Here is a 20,826-nt window from a genome sequence, read left to right on the forward strand (position 1 = left end):
CTAGGAATCCTTGGGGTTTCCTGCAATTTTCAGGTCATTTGAAAATTGTAAATTCTTCTGTATTTGGTACAATGCATCTGATCTCAGACGCGCTATTAGAGAGGGTTGGGGTTCCTTACAATGCATCTGATCTCAGACGCGCTATTAGAGAAGGTTGGGATTCCTTACAATGCATCTGATATCAGACCCACTATTAGAGAGGGTTGGGGTTCCTTACGATGCATCTGATCACAGACGTGCTATTAGAGAGGGCTGCGGTTCCTTACAATGCATCTGATCTCAGAATTTAAAAATATAATTATATGGTTCCTAAACAACAGAAAGGCTAAAAAAAACACCCACTGAACTAAGCCATGGCTACACTTGCATGTTTTTATAAATCTTCTAACACACACGATGAACGTTTTTGATGGTTATTGATGTAGCAGACAATATTACCCCAGTTCAACGGGTGCAATAACATCTGCTACATCTACATATGAATTATCTCATAAATGGCTTCTTCCGATGCCCTCAGCACAGGCCGTCGTTGGTTTGCCATCAGGGACAATCATATCATTAGATGTTTATCCTACTCCAGAGTACCTACCAGTGATTGTCAAACCGGGGCTGAAAATGGAGCCACACAGCTCCTGGGGATACAAACATTGGGATTACTGCTTTAAGATGAGCACACGGGTGGTGCAATGAAATGTATGGGTAGGAAATGTTTTATTGACCTGAAAGATGCACAGATGTAGGATAAATAGGAATATATGTAAAGATCATTGCAAGGTGCAGCTGAAGACTACTTTGGGCTGAAAGAATATAATAAACATGCATTACACGCTGAAACTGTGTAGCCATTTGTAACCCTTTCATTGCTGTACAGGTCAGCAACGTATTGCATTCTTTTTTTGCAATGGTTTTCCAAAAATACAGCTGCCAGTCACAATCACAGCCCAACATGTTTCCTTTATTTATTTCGATTTTGACTGTGGGTAGAAAAGTCGTCAGATTTATCCTATTTTTTCAACAGGGATTTTTATTCACCAAATTATCCCATTCCCTGATTTCAAGTTTGGAAAATAAATCTTTGACAAATGACCCCGGGAATGTTTAAAAGGGGCAGGTCAACACATTTCTTTCAAACAACTTATCAGTGTAATTGGCTTCCTTAGAAAGATTTAAACAAACCTTGATTTATTTATACAGATATAGCCAGGTTTGGCTCCCGGCATCAGGGGTAATTGGGAAAAATGCCCCTCACTGCACTAGTGATCATGATCCGTAAGCTGGAAAGTCTGCGGCACACAAAAGGGTTAACTCAGGGGTTGTCAAGTCCAGCCCGCAAGACCCCCCAACGGGTCAGGTTTTGAGGATATTCCTGCTTCAGCACAGGTGGCTCAATCTGAGCCACCTGTGCTGAAGCAGAGAATGGTTGAGCCACCTTTGCTGAAGCAGGGATATCCTGAAACCTGACCTAGTGGGGGGTCTTGAGGACCCCTTGGTTAACGGAGAACCCCCAAAGTGCGTCTCATGCCTTTAATTTTTTTTTCTACTAACAAAAATCACTCAAACATACCTTAAATTACTCAAAGTTGCAGCTGGAAAACGAACCCACAATAAAGAATATGTACAATAAACCTAACTGCTCCACTTAAAAATAATTATTTAGTCTGTCAGTAGGCTTACTGACTATGCACGTCTTTAACCCCAGCTGTGCTGAAAAATCTGTGTCATGCGGCAGGCATATGCTTATAGTTGCCCATGTTTAAATGGACACTGTGTGTGCTCATTTGCATGTCATTACCCAGAATCCCTGGCTGCAGTGAGTAAAACATGTCAAACAGTCTCCCGTTTTCAGGAAATGTTGCCTGGAGCTGCCTGCACTCTAATGAATATGCTCCTATGAGCTCAGAAAATGTAATGGGGAACACACATGTGACCAGAATACCCGTTTATATATTGGCCAATCCTCTCTCACAACTATAGAAAGTTGGGTAGCAGTGTAATATACAGATAACGATGGAAGGGGGATAATCATAAGTGGTCACTTGGGCTGTATCTGCAACGGGCTACAAGTTTCCCAATGTAATTTGATCAGGTATTGATTATTAAATTAGTGGTTTGGCCACTTGTTAATGTGCATCAAGCTTCTTCCAGCTCCACCAGGACTCCATCACAGTCTTTTGGGTGCAGAAATACAACCAGTTTTCCATGGGCACCAATTTTGGCCTCTTCACTTAGGATCCTAATTTTTTTCTCTTTCAGATCTGCCATTGCTCCTTTGATGTCATCAACCTAAAAGAGGCAAAAAAAAAAGGAACACCTTGACAAGCAGCCGATACTGTTCTAGAACTACAACCGTGATCCTTAATACGAAGGTTTGTGGGTTCAATTCCTGCCTGGGTCACTTTCATTTGGGACCATCACTTTATATCCTTCGTTCTGCCAGTCTCGAGATGTTTATCTCAATGTTCCTGTAAACTATTGTAATTAAAGCAGCAAGACGAGTTTAATATTTTGATTTATTTTATTACAGGATGGAAGCAGGGGGTCTCCGGAGCTGAACTGTGTCAATTTCGGCTCTGAGGATCCCCTGCTTCCAGAGATAAATACCTCCATAGGGGATGCCGGTATCTGTTTTCAGCTTAAATGTCCGGTCGCGCGGGCCAATAGGAAGCTGCACAGGATGACATCACAGCTTCCTATTGGTCCGCAGGACATTGTACGTTTAAACGCCGCCATTATGTTAGGCACACCGTTTCTCTGACTGCAGAGATACCGGCACCGCTACAGGTAAGTATCTCTTGGATCCCCAGGGCTGGAATTAACCCGGTTCAGGTCCGAAGACCCCCTTCTTCAATCCTGTAATAAAAACAAACAAAAAACTGAAAGGGAACATTGTAATGTTCGCTAAATGCTTGTGCTTTAAAACTGTACATATAAAATAACAATGGAATTGCTCATATCTAATAACAAGCCAATCTGATAGTGTATTGTTACAAAAGGACAAGACCTTTTTTTTAATGTTTTTTTCTTATAAATTAGGGTAACAAACCAAGGAGGCACTGGCCTGGAAGAGCATTTCTGTGAGCCTTGAAATAACACATTTTGGTACTATTTAGAATGATTTTAATTTACAAGATTTCATACTGTTGACAAAATCAATTACGCTTTTTGGGGAAAAAAATCAATTACAACCCTCATTTGCGTTATAAGCTATCAAAAAAATGCTCACACGAAAAACAAGGGAAGGTTGACGACAACGATGGATATTTCCAAATGACTGAAGTGAGGGAAGTTCATCAACAAGAGCTAGAAAGTGAACATTAAGAAAGCAATCACATTTTTTAATAGAAGTGAGATTTGCCCAAACTAGAGATTTCAAAGCCGCTAATATAGAGCGCTGGTCCCACGCAGGCTTTGGGAGACTGCCAGCTCCTGGCTTCCATCGGAAAGAGGCAGCTTTGGCATTTTACTTTAACCTACATAATTACACATGCTCGTTCCCAAACAAAGAGAGAGGGGAAAAGGACACTCCCCCCATTGAGCTGAAAATTGCTTCTGAAGACGTATTCACTCTCGTGTGTGTGTTTAATACAGTTGAAAATGTAAAAAATCGGCCAAATGTTGTCAGTTTGCCTTTTGAAGCAGTTGGATGGATGTGTGAGCACAATGCAGTGGTTCGGGGGAAGAAACAACATGTAGGGGGTTATTTAGCAAGGTCTGCTGGCTCCAGATTTAGGGCTTATCCAATGCAAATTGATTGCACTACATGTATCAAAGGAAAAATTCTAATTATTTACTGTGATTCTTGCTCTTTGATAAATACTACCTGTGGGTTGCAATTAAAAGTTTAATTCCATATATTTTGTACCGATTTATTTTCCGTTTTAACCTGATTCAGCTGTTTTATACTTTGGACAAAAAACACTTGACGTACTTAATGTTAATTAATAGCTAAGAAGGCTGGAGCAGCAGCACAACAGACTGAGGTAATATGGCGATCGACAGTACAAATGGCACACATTCACGCAGGAGTTGTATAGCAAGAGAATGCTAAGCAAATACTCTGGTATTTTCCAGGGGGGCGCGGTGGTTGCAGAAGTCCCGTGCTCTTCCCCAATGTGTGCGTATATATCTCCAATTTACTTATTTGTATAAAGTGAAAAATGAACAAGTGGTGTTTTCTCCAGGAACACTGAATTCAAGAGTATCCACTACATATGTTTATCTGTTTGTTAAACATCAAATATATCATCATAATCAGGGCTAGACAAATTATAAAAAATGCTACGCGCCAAACAAAAAAAAAGGGACTCGCCCCCCCCCCCCCCCCAAAAAAAATGTTTTGTGTGTGTTGTATGGGTACAATTTAAAGATTTCAAACTCAATTTGTTCTATTCAACATGTCACTGTCCTGGGTTCACTTTCGTCCTACAAGTGACTGCCCAATAGAAGGTAGTCTAAGGCAATATAAGATGAGAAAAAATAACATGAACCTGATAGTTTTGGCACATTTGAGTATAATACTTATCGGAACGCGTAAAAAAATCTATAACGCAGTGTTCGACAAACCTATACATTTGCACGCCCCGGGCGAGTGGATTTAACATCGTGGCGAGCTCCTATTGGCCCAAGCAGCACACGTGTGGTACTAGGTGGCGAGTAGATTTTTTTGTTCGGCGAGTAGATTTTTTGGTGATTTGTCGACCACTGACGATACAACCCCACATCCTGTCATTCAATGCTGCAGCAATACTACCTGCAATTCATTAGTTACTTTCATATCAAATAAAAGTACCACGTGTGGGCACATTCACATGTCTCAGACAGGTCTGCAACCCTGCCTTTCCCATTATTTGCTAGCATACCGTGCTTCAACTGCAGCCAGGGATTCTGGGTAATGGCATGCAAATGAGCACACTGTGTGCCGCTTTATGGCCCTTTTAACATTGACCCCTACAAGCTTATGCCTGCCGCATCACACAGCAATATTACTATCAGAAGGGCCAGCCGTGTACTTCAAGGCAACACACTGCAGGCAAATCTGTCAGAGAAGGGATATTAGCAACATTAACCCTTTCCTATTTATGCACAAAAGAGGAGGTTTTTGTTGTACATTTTGGCCCAAAATGTAAAAGCTTCTCACCAGGAACATTAAATTTACATTTGTAGGATTCTCCTGTCTTCATTTGTACTGCCCTTCTGACCTGACCTACTCCTGCTTTTTCTCAATAAACTTCTAATATCAGAAGAGAAAGTGGAGAAAAAACGATGCTCTATATCCAGTGCTGATGATGCAGCAATAAAACCACCAGGAGTACGTTCCCATAAAAATAAAGCTATTTAATGGATCAAGAATATAAGTAACAAAACACACCAACGCGTTTCGGACTTAGGACTTATCAAGGATTTTCTAAGTCCGAAACGCGTTGGTGTGTTTTGTTACTTATATTCTTGATCCATTAAATAGCTTTATTTTTATGGGAACGTACTCCTGGTGGTTTTATTGCTGCATCATCAGCACTGGATATAGTGCTTCATTTTTTCTCCACTTTCTCACTGAAGATTATCTACAAACGGAGGCACATTCAACACTGGGGCACTGGACACATTGGACTTGCTGTTTATCGTGGATAAAGGATCCCAAGTGAGTTTATTCCAGTTTTTACCCCATTTATTTTGTCCTGATTAATTGGATGTTTCATCTACTGGTCACCGGCAGGTGTTTCTGAATTTATCCTTACCGCCTTGCTATGTGGGATTATTTTCTACCAGGCTGCATCCATTTGGACACCTATACATTATAGGGTTGTTTTTCCATATATATCTTCAGATATCATTCTACTTTGACTACGGTTTTGTCTTTAGAGCACCATACAATATATTTTTTTCTATTGTAATATCAGAAGAGAGCTGTATTTACAGCTGCACTGTGCAGTTCCAGTAACAGTGTTGGAGCGTGACTTTGTTACAGACCAAATAAGATTTTGAGACATCACAAGACTTCTTTTGTGCTACTTTATTGTACTGGCTGCAAAACACCTGAAGAGATTTGTGAGGACTCTAAGTCAAAAGCTTCTATTAAGCTATAATTATGTATAGCTCGCATGTGGGTGCATTAAAAGAAGTCATAACTGTCAACAACCCTATATTGTCAGGACAATCAGTAGGTCCTGGAACCAGATTGCATATTTTCTCTGTTCCGAGACTGCTGTCATAACTTGTTACTAATGTAACTTTCTCTATTGGCTTCTCAGCCTGTTGCCTTGGCAACGCCCCTTTGACTCTGTAAGTTGGGCTGCCCCCTCCTTCCCCTGCAAGTTGGTGCAACCTGACTTTATTTCCTGCTTGTCCAGGCAAGCATGCTTCCTTTTTGGAACCTACAGCCTTGTGAGTAACATCCCTTTCACTGTTATCCCAGAACAAGGCAATCATTTTCTGCCTTCCTCTCACAAATGCTACCTGCAAGTTGGTTTATGTTTCTGTTAACCCACCTCCAATAAAGTTAAAGAAAATAGAAGGACTCTGTGTGCATTTAAAGAGGACAAGTTTAAACTGCCTGATCCTACTCATTACCTACAGTGAGCCTGGGACAGAACACAGTGGGTTAGAAAAAGTAGAACGAGAAAGGGGGTGTAGCACGGGTCCCTAAGTGTAAGTAATCCTAAACCTTCTCTTTTAGGCGGACCAAGGAATATAACCAAGATACACGACAGGAGAAAGCACGGCGTTCCTCAGTTGCACTCGGGACTAATTATTTATTATAATACAAGTATAGCAATACAAACATGTGTACATCGTGTGGGTTCTGGTCTTCAGGTCAGATTCCTCATCTTTTTTTCAGTTCATTTCGAGATATTAAATGCGTATACATTGGAACATGCTATTGAGTAGAATGATTCATGTACATCAAGATATATATATATATATATATACAGTGCTTGACAAATCACCCAAAAATCTACTCGCCGAACCAAAAAATCTACTCGCCACCTAGTCCCGCCCCAACCCCGCCTCTAGTCCCACCCCCAACCCCGCCTCTAATCCCGCCCCCAGACCCGCATTTAAAAAAACCATAAATGAAATAAATTGAATAAATTCCTAGTAAGAACATTCGTTTTTGACATAAGTTTATTTATTGTATTACATTATACTACAATTAGTCCTTGTGTGTGTGTGTTTAAATGTCGAATCTAGAAAAAAAAGCCAGATGTGAAGGACTAGTTTCCTGCACCCCTTAACTAGTGCCTGGATGCCCCCGCTTTACAATATTTAAAGCAGCAATCCCGCCTGGGATCTTACCTGATCCGCAGACCCTCAATGTCCAGGTATCTCATTCCCGCAATGTTATACATTGGAGGGAAGGTGTTCCCTACCTGTCTTCTGGGTTACGGGGAATTCCGATGTTTTCTGTGTGAAGCTCGAGAGTTAGATCTGGAAGAAAGCAGTATAGGTTATTTCGGTGTTGTATAGGGCAGTTAAGATATACAGGGTAAATAAAATATCCAAATCCAGATTGTGAGAGAGAGTGAGACAGAGAGAGGGTGAGACAGAGAGAGGGTGAGACAGAGAGAGGGTGAGACGGAGAGAGAGGGTGAGAGAGACGGAGAGAGAGGGTGAGAGAGACGGAGAGAGAGGGTGAGAGAGACGGAGAGAGAGGGTGAGAGAGACGGAGAGAGAGGGTGAGAGAGACGGAGAGAGAGGGTGAGAGAGACGGAGAGAGAGGGTGAGAGAGACGGAGAGAGAGGGTGAGAGAGACGGAGAGAGAGGGTGAGAGAGACGGAGAGAGAGGGTGAGAGAGACGGAGAGAGAGGGTGAGAGAGACGGAGAGAGAGGGTGAGAGAGACGGAGAGAGAGGGTGAGAGAGACGGAGAGAGAGGGTGAGAGAGACGGAGAGAGAGGGTGAGAGAGACGGAGAGAGAGGGTGAGAGAGACGGAGAGAGAGGGTGAGAGAGACGGAGAGAGAGGGTGAGAGAGACGGAGAGAGAGGGTGAGAGAGACGGAGAGAGAGGGTGAGAGAGACGGAGAGAGAGGGTGAGAGAGACGGAGAGAGAGGGTGAGAGACGGAGAGAGAGGGTGAGAGAGACGGAGAGAGAGGGTGAGAGAGACGGAGAGAGAGGGTGAGAGAGACGGAGAGAGAGACGGAGAGAGAGAGTGTGAGACGGAGAGAGAGTGTGAGACGGAGAGAGAGTGTGAGACGGAGAGAGTGTGAGACGGAGAGAGAGTGTGAGACGGAGAGAGAGTGTGAGACGGAGAGAGAGTGTGAGACGGAGAGTGTGAGACGGAGAGTGTGAGACGGAGAGAGAGTGTGAGACGGAGAGAGAGTGTGAGACGGAGAGAGAGTGTGAGACGGAGAGAGAGTGTGAGACGGAGAGAGAGTGTGAGACGGAGAGAGAGTGTGAGACGGAGAGAGAGTGTGAGACGGAGAGAGAGTGTGAGACGGAGAGAGAGTGTGAGACGGAGAGAGAGAGTGTGAGACGGAGAGAGAGAGTGAGAGACGGAGAGTGTGTGAGAGACGGAGAGAGGGTGAGAGACGGAGAGAGGGTGAGAGACGGAGAGAGGGTGAGAGACGGAGAGAGGGTGACTGTGAGGGGATGGGTTGACTGGGTGGGGTGATTGGGGGTGTGGGGTGACTCGGTGGGGTGATTGGGGGGGTGGGGTGATTGGGGGGGTGGGGTGACTGACTGGTTGATTGGGTGGGGTGACGGGGTGTCTGACTGGGTGGGGATTACTGACTGTCTGACTGGGTGGGGTGACTGGGTGACTTGGCGACTGGGCAGGGGGTGGGATGACTGACATTTTACTGACTGGGTGGGGGGGGTATGACTGACTGGGTGGGGGGGGGGGGTATGACTGACTGGGTGGGGGGGGGGGTATGACTGACTGGGTGTGGGGGGGGGGTATGACTGACTGGGTGGGGGGGTATTACTGACTTTATGACTGACTGGGTGGGGGGGTGACTTACTGACTGAGTGGATGGGTGACTGAGTGGGTGGGTGACTGACTGGGTGGGTGGGTAGGTGACTGACTGGGTGGGTGACTGACTGGGTGGGTGGTGGGTGACTGACTGGGTGAGTGGGTAGGTGACTGACTGGGTGGGTGGTGGGTAGGTGACTGACTGGGTGGGTGGTGGGTAGGTGACTGACTGGGTGGGTGGTGGGTGGGTGACTGACTGGGTGAATGGGTGGGTGGTTAGGTGACTGACTGACTGGGTGGGTAGGTGACTGACTGACTTTGGTAGGTGACTGACTGGGTGGGTAGGTGACTGACTGACTGGGTGTGGGGGATGACTGGGTGGGTGGGTAGGTGACTGACTGACTGGGTGGGTGGGTAGGTGGGTAGGTGACTAACTGACTGGGTGGGTAGGTGACTGACTTTGGTAGGTGACTGGGTGGGTAGGTGACTGACTGACTGGATGGGTGACTGACTGGGTAGGTAGGTGACTGACTGGGTGGGCGACTGACTGCCTGGGAGCATTTAGCCCCCCCCCCCAGCCTGTCTCTCTCTTCTCCCCCCCCAGTCTCTCTCTCAGTCCTCTCCCCACTCCAGCCTGTCTCTCTCTCTGCTCTCCCCAGTCCAGCCTGTCTCCCCCTTGTATCTCTATTCACCCCCCCCTCCTCCCCCAACTCCGTTCACCCCCCCTTACCTCCGTTCACCCCCCCTTACCTCCGTTCACCCCCCCTTACCTCCGTTCACCCCCCCCTTACCTCCGTTCACCCCCCCGCCCTTACCTCCGTTCACCCCCCCCCCCCTTACCTACATTCACCCCCCCCCCCTTACCTCCGTTCACTCCACCCTTGCATCACCGTTCACCTCTCCTGCACATCGCCCGCCCCGCGCGGCCTAAACGGGAGGCCGCAGCAAGAGCGGAGCGAGGCGCCTGCTGCAGGGGGGAATAGATCTGGGACCCGGCAGCCCGACATGGCGCTGGTGGCACCGGGTGTGTGTGCGTCCCCTCCCCCCCGGTACCTGCTCGGGCCCGGCCCACCGCAGCCTCCCGGTCCGGCAGAGGGTGGTGTGCGTCCCCTCCCCCCCAGTACCTGCTCGATCCCGGCCCACTGCAGCCTCCCGGTCCGGCAGAGGGTGGTGTGCGTCCCCTCCCCCCCCCGGTACCTGCTCGGGCCTGGCCCACTGCAGCTTCCCGGTCCGGCAGAGGGTGGTGTGCGTCCCCTCCCCCCCGGTACCTGCTCGGTCCCGGCCCACTGCAGCCTCCCGGAATAGCCGCCGCAGCTCTGCAGGGGATGGTGTAAGTGTGCGTCCCCCCTTCCCCCGGTACCTGATCGGGCCCGGCACACCGCAGCCTCCCGTGATATAGCAGCCCCAGCTCTCACACACAGACACCACACACACCACACACCACACACACACACACCACACACACACACAGACACTACAAGAAACGGAGCCGGGAGTCCCACTCACCAGAGGTATGTGGGTATCTGGGCGGGTGACATCTGGGGGCATTGGGGGGGAAATTTAGTATGTGGGGGCATGCGGGGGACATCCGCATGGGAAACGTGGCCGGACGGGGACGCGCTGGATCCAGCAGTCAACTTTGCTTGCGCGCGCGCGCTGGGGACGGAAGTGAGAGCCCCTGGCAGCAAGCGGGGATCGTGGGCAGGGGAGGGGGGAGAGACAGGCTGACCCAGAGCTGCCAGCCGGTCCTCTTCCCCACGTCAGACCAATCAGGGAGAGGAATTTTTTTAAAAAAAAAAAATTGAAAATTTTGGCGCGAGCAGGGGAATTAATAGAGTTGCAGCACGGATCGCCAGCGGCCTAAATCCACTCGCAACGGGCGAGTTGTTATCATTATTTGTCGAGCACTGTATATATATATATATATATATATATATATATATATAGCAAATGGAAATACAACTGTATGCTCATTTGCATGTCTTAGGCAGGTCTGCAACCCAGCCTTTCACCATTATCACCCAGCACACAGCACTTCCACTGCAGCAAGGGATTCTGGGAAATTACATGCAAATGAGCACACAGTGCCACTTTTTGCTTCAAAAACCATTTTTAACTGTGTGCTCATTTGCATGTCATTTGCCAGAATCCCTTGCTGCAGTGGAAGTGCTGTGTGCTAATGGTGAAAGGCGGGGTTGCAGACCTGCCTAAGACATGTAAATGCGCATACAGTTGTATTTCCATTTGCTATATGCTTTGCTGTGGAGGGTTTTTGTCACTTTTTTTTACTCACCATAACTTAACTCAGTATATATATATATATATATATATATATATATATATATATATATATATATATATACACACATATATATATATATATATACACACATATATATATATATATATATATACACACACATATATATATATATATATATATATATATATATATATATATATATATATATATATATACACACACATATATATATATATATATATATACACACATATATATATATATATACACACACATATATATATACACACATATATATATATATATATATATATATCCCCTATGCATTAATTACCACAACAGCACACCTTATAATTAATTGGAAGGCCAAAAGCCCAATATTTGTGGGGTTTCTTATACAAGGCTTTGTATTAGTGCTAATTGCACAGCTTAGCCAGAAATACACTAGTACAGGGGTTGCTAACTCTAGTCCTCAAGAACCACCAAGAGGCCAGGTATTAGGAATATCCCTGCTTCAGCACAGGTGGCTCAATCAATGGCTCAGCCATTCTGACTGAGCCACCTGTGCTGAAGCAGGGATATCCTTAAAACCTGACCTGTTGGTGGCCCTTGGGGATTGGACTTGCCCACCCCTGTACTAGTGTATCCTACTCTACCTATTGAGAAATACGTTTCATAGGCGCGTTCCGTGGCGGTTTGTTGCATTAAGATCCGGGCCTTTTTAGCTTTTGTTTTTAATGATCTCCACATTGTGCTTTTCTACATTTGTATTCTAGCAAATAAATAATCATAAGTGCAACTGAGGAACTCTGCTTTCTCCTGCCGACATTCAGTAAATTGTCTGGTGGTGGGAAGGAACCACCAGAAGGAAAGCTACAATCATTTAAAATCCAACTGTTTGGTAAGGTACCTGAAGGCAGTTAACATTCTCTGAGGGTGGGAGGCCCGCAAGTTAAAGTGTGGGTGTACTTAATAGCTATGGGACCTTATACTTAGCATGCAGTGCCCTCTACTGGTGGAAAGGGGACCCTTCAATGTACTCGGTCAAAAATAACAGCAGTTTTATTGGTTTCCTCGGACATTCTCATCATTTTTAAGTCATCCTGTTGTACTTGTTTGTGTCTGGATTCAAGCATATCAGATACTTGCATTAGTCTGATGGACTAATGATCGCACAATAATTACTGTACGCAACAAGAGAGAGCAGAACTAACAATTTAAATGAGGACTTGAGAACTGGCAGAACAGTGTTATCACCAAAAGACAGAAGAAATAGATTGTAAAAACAATCCAGGCATTTGTTTACCATGGAAATGTTTAAAATGGTGTGTGTGTGTGTGTGTGTGTATATATATATATATATATATATATATATATATATATATATATATACAGTGCTTGACAAATCACCCAAAAATCTACTCGCCGAACCAAAAAATCTACTCGCCACCTAGTCCCGCCTCTAGTCCCGCCCCCAACCCCGCCTCTAATCCCGCCCCCAGCCCCGCATTTAAAAAAAACCATAAATGAAATAAATTTAATAAATTTCTAGTAAGAACATTCGTTTTTGACATAAGTTTATTTATTGTATTACATTATACTACAATTAGTCCTTGTTTTGTGTGTGTGTATGTGTGTGTATAAATGTCGAATCTAGAAAAACAAGCCAGATGTGAATGACTAGTTTCCTGCACCCCTTAACTAGTGCCTGGATGCCCCCGCTTCAGAATGTTTAAAGCAGCAATCCCACCTGGGATCTTACCTGATCCGCAGACCCTCAATGTCCAGGTACCTCATTCCCACAATGTTATACATTGGAGGGGATGTGTTCCCTACCTGTCTTCTGGGTTACGGGGGATTCCAATGTCTTCTGTGTGAGTCAGATCTGGAAGAAAGCAGTATAGGTTATTTCGGTGTAGTATAGGGCAGTTAAGATATACAGGGTAAATAAAATATCCAGATCCAGATTTTGAGACAGAGAGAGGGTGAGACAGAGAGAGGGTGAGACAGAGAGAGGGTGAGACAGAGAGAGGGTGAGACAGAGAGAGGGTGAGACAGAGAGAGGGTGAGACAGAGAGAGAGAGAGAGGGTGAGAGAGAGACGGAGAGAGGGTGAGAGAGAGACGGAGAGAGAGACGGAGAGAGGGTGAGAGAGAGACGGAGAGAGGGTGAGAGAGAGACGGAGAGAGGGTGAGAGAGAGACGGAGAGAGGGTGAGAGAGAGACGGAGAGAGAGGACGGAGAGAGGGTGAGAGAGAGACCGAGAGAGGGTGAGAGAGAGATGGAGAGAGGGTGAGAGAGAGGGTGAGAGGGAGAGAGAGAGGGAGAGACAGAGGGAGAGAGAGAGGGTGAGAGACGGAGAGAGGGTGACTGTGGGGGGGTGGGGTGACTGGGTGGGGTGATGGGAGACTGGGTGGGGTGATGGGGTGACTGGGTGGGGTGATGGGGTGACTGGGTGGGGTGACTGGGTGGGTGATTGGGTGGGGTGACTGGGTGGGTGATTGGGTGGGGATTACTGACTGACTGGGTGGGGATTACTGACTGTCTGACTGGGTGGGGTGACTGGGCAGGGGGGTGGGATGACTGACTGGGTGGGGGGTGACTGACTGGGTGGGGGGGTATGACTGACTGACTGGGTGGGGGGTATGACTGGGTGGGGGGGTTATGACTGACTGGGTGGGGGGGGGTTATGACTGACTGGGTGGGGGGGTATGTTTGACTTGGTGGGGGGGGTATGATTGACTGGGTGGGGGGGTATGACTGGGTGGGGGGTATGACTGACTGGGTGGGGGGGGTTATGACTGACTGGGTGGGGGGGGGTTATGACTGACTGGGTGGGGGGGTATGTTTGACTTGGTGGGGGGGGGTATGATTGACTGGGTGGGGGGGTATGACTGGGTGGGGGGTATGACTGACTGGGTGGGGGGGGTTATGACTGACTGGGTGGGGGGGTATGACTGACTGGGTGGGGGGGTATGACTGACTGGGTGGGGGGTATGACTGACTGGGTGGGGGGTATGACTGACTGAGGGGGTATGACTGACTGGGTGGGGGGGGGGTATGACTTACTGGGTGGGGGGGTATGACTGACTGGGGGGGTATGACTGACTGGGTGGGGGGGTATGTTTGACTTGGTGGGGGGGGTATGATTGACTGGGTGGGCGGGGTATGACTGACTGGGTGGGGGGTATGACTGACTGGGTGGGGGGGGTTATGACTGACTGGGTGGGGGGGTATGACTGACTGGGTGGGGGGGTATGACAGACTGGGTGGGGGGTATGACTGACTGAGGGGGTATGACTGACTGGGTGGGGGGGGGGGTATGACTTACTGGGTGGGGGGGTATGACTGACTGGGGGGGTATGACTGACTGGGTGGGGGGGAGTATGACTGACTGGGTGGTGGGGAGTATGACTGACTGGGTGGGGTGGGGGGATGACTGGGTGGGATGGGGGGATGACTGACTGGGTGGGATGGGGGGATGACTGACTGGGTGGGGTGGGAGGATGACTGACTGGGTGGGGGGATGACTGACTGGGTGGGGGGATGACTGACTGGGTGGGGTGGGGGGATGACTGGGTGGGTTGGGGTGGGGGGTACCTTTGGTGTCCTACACGTACACACACACACACACACACACACACACACACACACACACACACACACACACACACACACCACACCACTCTCTCTCATACATACACACTCTGTGGAACCGGAGGGCAAGCGGGACAGGGGGGGGAAATCCCCTGCCTCGCGCGAGCAGCCACGGGGACAGGAGCGGAGACTGAGGGGATGAGAAGGGAAGCGCGAGCAGGAGACAGGGACCGCGCACGCGAGGAGCAGCCATTACTTACCCCTGCAGAGAAGGGCTCCATTCCGCGTCACGACCGCGTCACGGCCAATCAGCCAGGAAAATATTTTGTTTTGTTATTTATTTATTTTTTTAAATTTGTGGGGGGGTGGGGAAGCGGAGACAGCCACGGGGACCGAGGGGAACACCCCTGCTGGCATCGGGAGCAGCCACTGGGGGAAAGCGGGGACCGTAGGGCAACCGGGACGGGGGAACATCGCCCACTGTCATCTCCTGCCCCGCGCAAGCAGCCACAGGGACAGGAGCAGAACCGGAGGGCAAGCGGGGCAGGGGGGGGGGGAGAAATCCCCTGCTGTCATCTCTTGCCCGACAGGAGCGGAGACTGGAGGGGATGAGGAGGGAAGCGCGGGCAGGAGACGGAGACGGACCGCGCGCGCGAAGAGAAGCCATTACCCCTGCAGAGAAGGGCTCCATTCCGCGTCACGACCAATTGGCCAATCAGCCAGGAGGATATTTTTTTTGTTATTTTTTTTTTTTTAATTTTTTTAAAATTTGCGCAGAGCAGGGGGGAAAAGTAGCTGGCCACGGGCCAATTTCCGTTCGCACCTGGCGAGTGGGCGACCGGGTTTGTCGAGCACTGTATATATATATATATATATATATATATATATATATATATATATATATATATATATATATAAAGTGTTAGTCACATTTAACCTATTATACATGCCACTGCCGTTAGTCCAATTTTGTCTGAGGCAGAACTTTTTAAATGCTTACAATTAAGAATAAGGCAGGCACCTTTAAAAATAAATACGTCATCTTTGGTATCTATGCCAGTTTCTTAGCACAATGTACAAACTATTTACAGAGCACAACTAATGCACCTTCATTAGTAGTAACTATATTTGAGAAGAGCAGGTCTTTAAAAAAAAAAAAAATAACCCTATTTAAGATTGTAGAGGCGCAAACACTCCCAAGAGGGCATGTGAAACCAAAAATCAGAATACAGCACAATTCTGACAAATAAAACGTGAACTTAAAAAGCGATATGCTTAGTGCAGTGTAGAAAGCTTACTGTACAAGACATGAAGTAAAAGATGAATTGCAGTCACAAGATGCCAAGATAGTGAAGGCTTTAGAGAACCAGGAGCCACAGAAGAAGCGCGCAGGTGTGTATGAAGACCTCCCAAAGCCTTCAATATTTTGGCATCTTGTGACTGCAATTCATCTTTTACTTCATGTCTTGTGCAGTAAACTTTCTACGCTATTTTTCTCTTCTCGCTGTGATATTTTTTTTTTTAAGAGGTGGGATCCAAAACCTGTGCATCTGTTTGCTGGGAATTCTGAAAATCGATGATCTGGATGCAGTGACCTTCCGATAAAAAAAATTAATTAAAAAAAAAAAACAGGTATTTTTTTGATATAACACTTATTGTGAGTTCGTTCAGTATTTTGCTTTTCAAGTTTCTATTTTATTTGTCAGAAATGTGCTATGGTCATTTCCCCCTGGCTGTGAGCCCAGACAATTGGATCAATTCAAAGCAAAAAATATCAGAGCGGTTGCCGGCCTCTTGAGTTTTGGGGAGTTCCTGAGTTATCAAAATTTACAAACAAAATATGAAATAGTAGGGCTGAATGTCTTCAAGTACCTACAAATTCGGCACTTTGTTCAAACACTATCCCCAACATTGGAATTCCCCCCTCGCACTGGATTCGAGCGGCTCTGTAGAGAAACAGGCCACCAGAAAGGTCTCATAACACAAATTTACGCAGAATTGGAGAGGGCCGTAGAAGCCCCCACACATGACTATATGCTGCATTGGGCAGCAGAATTGGACATAGTTATAGACCGAGAGGACTGGGAAAGTATCTGGGAAACAGATGCAGGAACTTCCATATGTACCACAATCAAAGAAAATATATATAAAATATTGTTTCGCTGGTATCTTACCCCAGCTAGAATAAATCAAATCTACCCCCAGGCGTCCGATCTATGCTGGAGAGGCTGCGGTCAAAAGGGGGACATGGCCCATATTTGGTGGACATGTCTGGAAATTCAGAAATACTGGGAAACTATACAAAAATTAATTGAAGAGGTCACAGACCTCAAAATCCCTATTGATCCGTTGACCTACCTGCTGGCCAGGCCCCTAGAAAACTTGGACCGACCAACAGGTAAATTAATCTCCTTCATTCTTACAGCGGCTAGATGTGCGGTGGCGGCCGCCTGGAAGAAGGTATCTCCCCCCTCAAAACAAACGGTAAAAAATAGGGTGCAAGAGGTGATGAATATGGAGAAACTGTCAGCTTTTCTGAAAAGATCTACTGACTCCTTTAATAAGACATGGAACCCATGGCTGACCCATATGGCACCCCTACGTCATTAAACCATATAAGAGAAGAAAAGAAAGAAAAATAGCTCAGAGGCTTTAGCGACAGAGACTGAGGACACGGGAAGCAATGGGCCTTCCCCCCCCCCCTCCCGCCCTCTTCTCACTTTCCCCCTTTTTTTTTGTTTCAACACTCGCGTTCTCCGCGTAGCCCCTGGAGGGTCAGGGGAGCGTTTAGTCTTTCCCTTTCTTTCTGGTTTCTTTACTGATAAAAAAGGAGGAAAATCTGTATTAGGCTGTATTAATGTTTACGACTTGAACACTCTGAAATGTTTAAATGCCTAATAAAAAATTTTGGAAAAAAAAAAAAAAAAGAAATGTGCTATGGTCTGTTTTATCTTTTTACATAACCTCTTGGGAGTGTTTGCGCCTCTACAATTTTTTTTTTCTTTCTTTCAAATTTTCAACAGATCTTCAATACACCAAAATCCAATGTACAATATTTCCAGTGTCAATGTTTCGTCGGTGCAAAGCGCCCCTGTAATCTTATGGGGAACCTTTGAATAGAGGCGGAGACCGTGATTTCAGAGCAGCAGCACAAACAAGAGTTGTATTACTAGCACTATTATCACTCATTTGAAGTCACTATCACAATTCACTTAGTGGGGTTTTCTGGGCTTTTTTAAATCTATCCACTTGACAAAAATAAGTAATATACAAGACAAATGTCCGTGTATTCTAAGTTGCATTCATGAGTACAGAGCTCATGGTTTCAATGCAGCAGCATTGTATTACTAGCACTATTATTACACATTTGAAGTCACTATTCTAGAGTCTTAGGCTGGGGCCATAGTGCCTTGGCTTGCGGAGGCTGTGGGAAAGCGGGTGCTGTTCCTGGCCACGGTCGACAGGCTGTGGGTCCGTTCCTAGGGGCGTCACGGAGCCGGTTCACCCTCATTGGGCGAACCGCTCACGTGACCTGCGTGTCGCGCCAAGAAATCAGTTTCAACTGATTTCTTGCGCAAAGCGCGCCCCCCTCCTGCTTCCGCCCCAGCGTGCGCCCGCATGGTCTATGGGTGCGATCAATGCCTTAAGGCAATCTGATCGCGCCCGTGCGGACGCCTCCGCGCGGTCTCCCACACCATGGACTCAGCCTTACTCATAACAAAAAGGCAAAAACTTGCAGCAAGTTGTGAGTTCCTCCATCAGCAGTGGGGATTGTGAGAGGGGTTATACCTCAATGCAGATATGGTGCATTCCACCCGCCTTGTTTTTCTGCAGAAAGCCGGAGATTGGGCTGTTCTGTCCCAGGGGGTATAGAAGTTCCAGCTTTGTGTTCCCCAGCTCCACGAAGACGGTGTACACCCCATGTTCCGGGAGAGGGACAGTCTCGCTCACTCGGGCTCCCAAGACATTCTGATACAGGGAGCGAGCCTTTTCTAAGTCAGGGACAGCGATGGCCACGTGATTGAGGCGTCCGAGGTTCCACAATGTGCTGGGGATGTTCTGGGCCAGGCGTTGAGAAGACACCACAGTTCTTCTAGCTTGGATCGCACCGTGGACTCTGCATAAAAGTCCTGTAAAAGATACGTAATGTGATGTAACAATAGATGTACTTTTATTAAACCTCAGGTATCCAGTATCAGAGCTTTTTTTCATTGCGCAGCCACTGTGTGCTGTGCAAAATGCAACAAACACAATGGATCTCAGCACTAGCTGCTAATTTAAAGCAGCAATAAACCAGAAGCCGATTTGAGTTTAAAGCAGCCGGTTTTACATTTTGGAATTTCTTTCCCCTTTAATATGTGCATCAATACAATCCACACAATAAGTAATTAGCTAAGTTGCTGATCGATTGGCAAAGAATTGGCTCGGGGGGGTGGTTCACTAAATGCTTTAAAAAAAAAGAAAATATTAACAAGACTCATGTGAAATAGTGAAATTTGGGCCGTTTCGCTAGATTTTTTGTTGGCGAAAGTTTGATTTAAATTTTTACCGGTGTCTCATTCTTTGAAACTGGCGAACCGAATGTCGGCAGGTTCTCCGATGTCCTTATATACAAACATCTTTCTCCCTGGGAATAAGCTCACTGCATTACTCCTATACAAATCACAGATATACCTCTAATTTATCTATATTTCATATATTTGTATCACAACCTGTGTGGTTGCGATACAAATATATCTATATTTCATATATTAGAGGTAGATCAGCACATATATGTATACGCTATACATTGCCATTATTGATGTATCAGGTAACATTATGGGTAAATTGCTCGCTCTTAGGGGGGTGATCATACGGACCACTGTGGAATACCCGTCACTTCTGTTTCCTGTATCCGGGGAACAACCATGTCACATTACGTGGACGCGCCAGGAGTCTGGTGGTACCCTGGTGCAGTCAGACCCCCGGCATTGAAAAGATTAACAATGTAAAATTTGCATGAGACTACAGATCAGTTTAATTAGCGTATGCATTTTTTGATACACTTGATATCATTACGATTCCATTTTTATTAAGTGTGCGTGTTGCATTTGTTTTTATCATTATTTATCTATTATTTATTTTAGGTTAGGAATATTAGCGTTGTAGACATCAGTTTTTGCTTACTATTTAGAGATATACGTAAGCATCGTATTATTTATCATCACTTCCCTTTCTATTAAAACCTAATATTCATCTTTTTTTCATGGTCTGCTTCCCTCACGTTAATGACACTTTGCCTTCAAGCAGCAGTCCGAGCGAGCTAAGTAAGCGCGACGCGATGGATGGGTCGCGCTCGCTGGAAGTCATCTCAATTTGATTTTTCCAGTGACCGCAGCCTGACGTCACCGTTGCCGGCACTAGAAGCGTAGCCCAAAGCTTACCATGGTAACCTCAGAAGCTAGAGATGCAGAACATCATATTTCTTATTTAACACTAAAAACTTCACACTGCACTGGGCTCTCTCTAAGCATTTTAACCTCCCGGGCACCTAATATTTCAAACGCTCATATCTCTAAGACAGAGCATCAGATTTTTAAAAACAAAAACAGTGTTGGAAAGGGTAATTAGTGATCTCTTACAGTAAGTAAATTAAACAAAATAGAAAAAAAAAGGTGATCAGCTACTACTGCTTTAAAGCATCTTGTTTAACCTCTCCCTGATGTGGAGCTCAGTTACCTCACTAATCAGCTGCCTGGCAGGTATCGGTGCTGGGCACCTATTTCCCCCCCTATACTGCTCTATAGCCAGCTGCACTTTACCCTAATGAGGCTCCTATACAATCACCGATCTACCTCTAATTTATCTATATTTCATATATTTGTATCACAACCTGTGTGGTTGTATATCCCCCTTATACTGCTCTGTGACCAGCTGCACTTTACCCTAATGAGGATATTCCCAGCAGCTTTACATTACCTGCTACCCTTACTATGGACGCAGCCATCTCTCTGCTGTCATTGAAATAAAACTTTACTCGCACACGCACAGCATTGCAGGCTGCTGTCCACGTGACTCAGCA

At 46.3% G+C, this 20,826-nt stretch overlaps 1 protein-coding gene across 1 annotated transcript; it reads right to left on the reverse strand.

The window, feature by feature from the left end:
• Positions 1 to 936: 936 nt before the first annotated feature.
• MCEE (methylmalonyl-CoA epimerase) lies at positions 937 to 20,826 on the reverse strand. Its single transcript, XM_075575859.1, has 3 exons — positions 20,724 to 20,826; positions 18,555 to 18,895; positions 937 to 2,283 (listed from the first exon to the last, which is right to left on the reverse strand). Exons 1-3 carry the CDS (start codon positions 20,749 to 20,751, stop codon positions 2,131 to 2,133), a joined length of 522 nt encoding a protein of 173 aa, XP_075431974.1. The 5' UTR covers positions 20,752 to 20,826; the 3' UTR covers positions 937 to 2,130.

The sequence above is a fragment of the Ascaphus truei genome, chromosome 18 (genome assembly GCF_040206685.1).
Source record: "Ascaphus truei isolate aAscTru1 chromosome 18, aAscTru1.hap1, whole genome shotgun sequence".
Lineage (NCBI taxonomy): Eukaryota > Metazoa > Chordata > Amphibia > Anura > Ascaphidae > Ascaphus > Ascaphus truei.

Excerpts from the sequence above, each read along its gene's own strand:
- MCEE (XM_075575859.1), bottom strand. The coding sequence starts at position 20,751 with ATGGCTGCGTCCATAGTAAGGGTAGCAG. Across the intron at positions 18,896-20,723 it reads GTCCATAGTAAGGGTAGCAG|GACTTTTATGCAGAGTCCAC; the intron begins GTAATGTAAAGC and ends TATCTTTTACAG. Across the intron at positions 2,284-18,554 it reads TGCACCATATCTGCATTGAG|GTTGATGACATCAAAGGAGC; the intron begins GTATAACCCCTC and ends TGCCTCTTTTAG.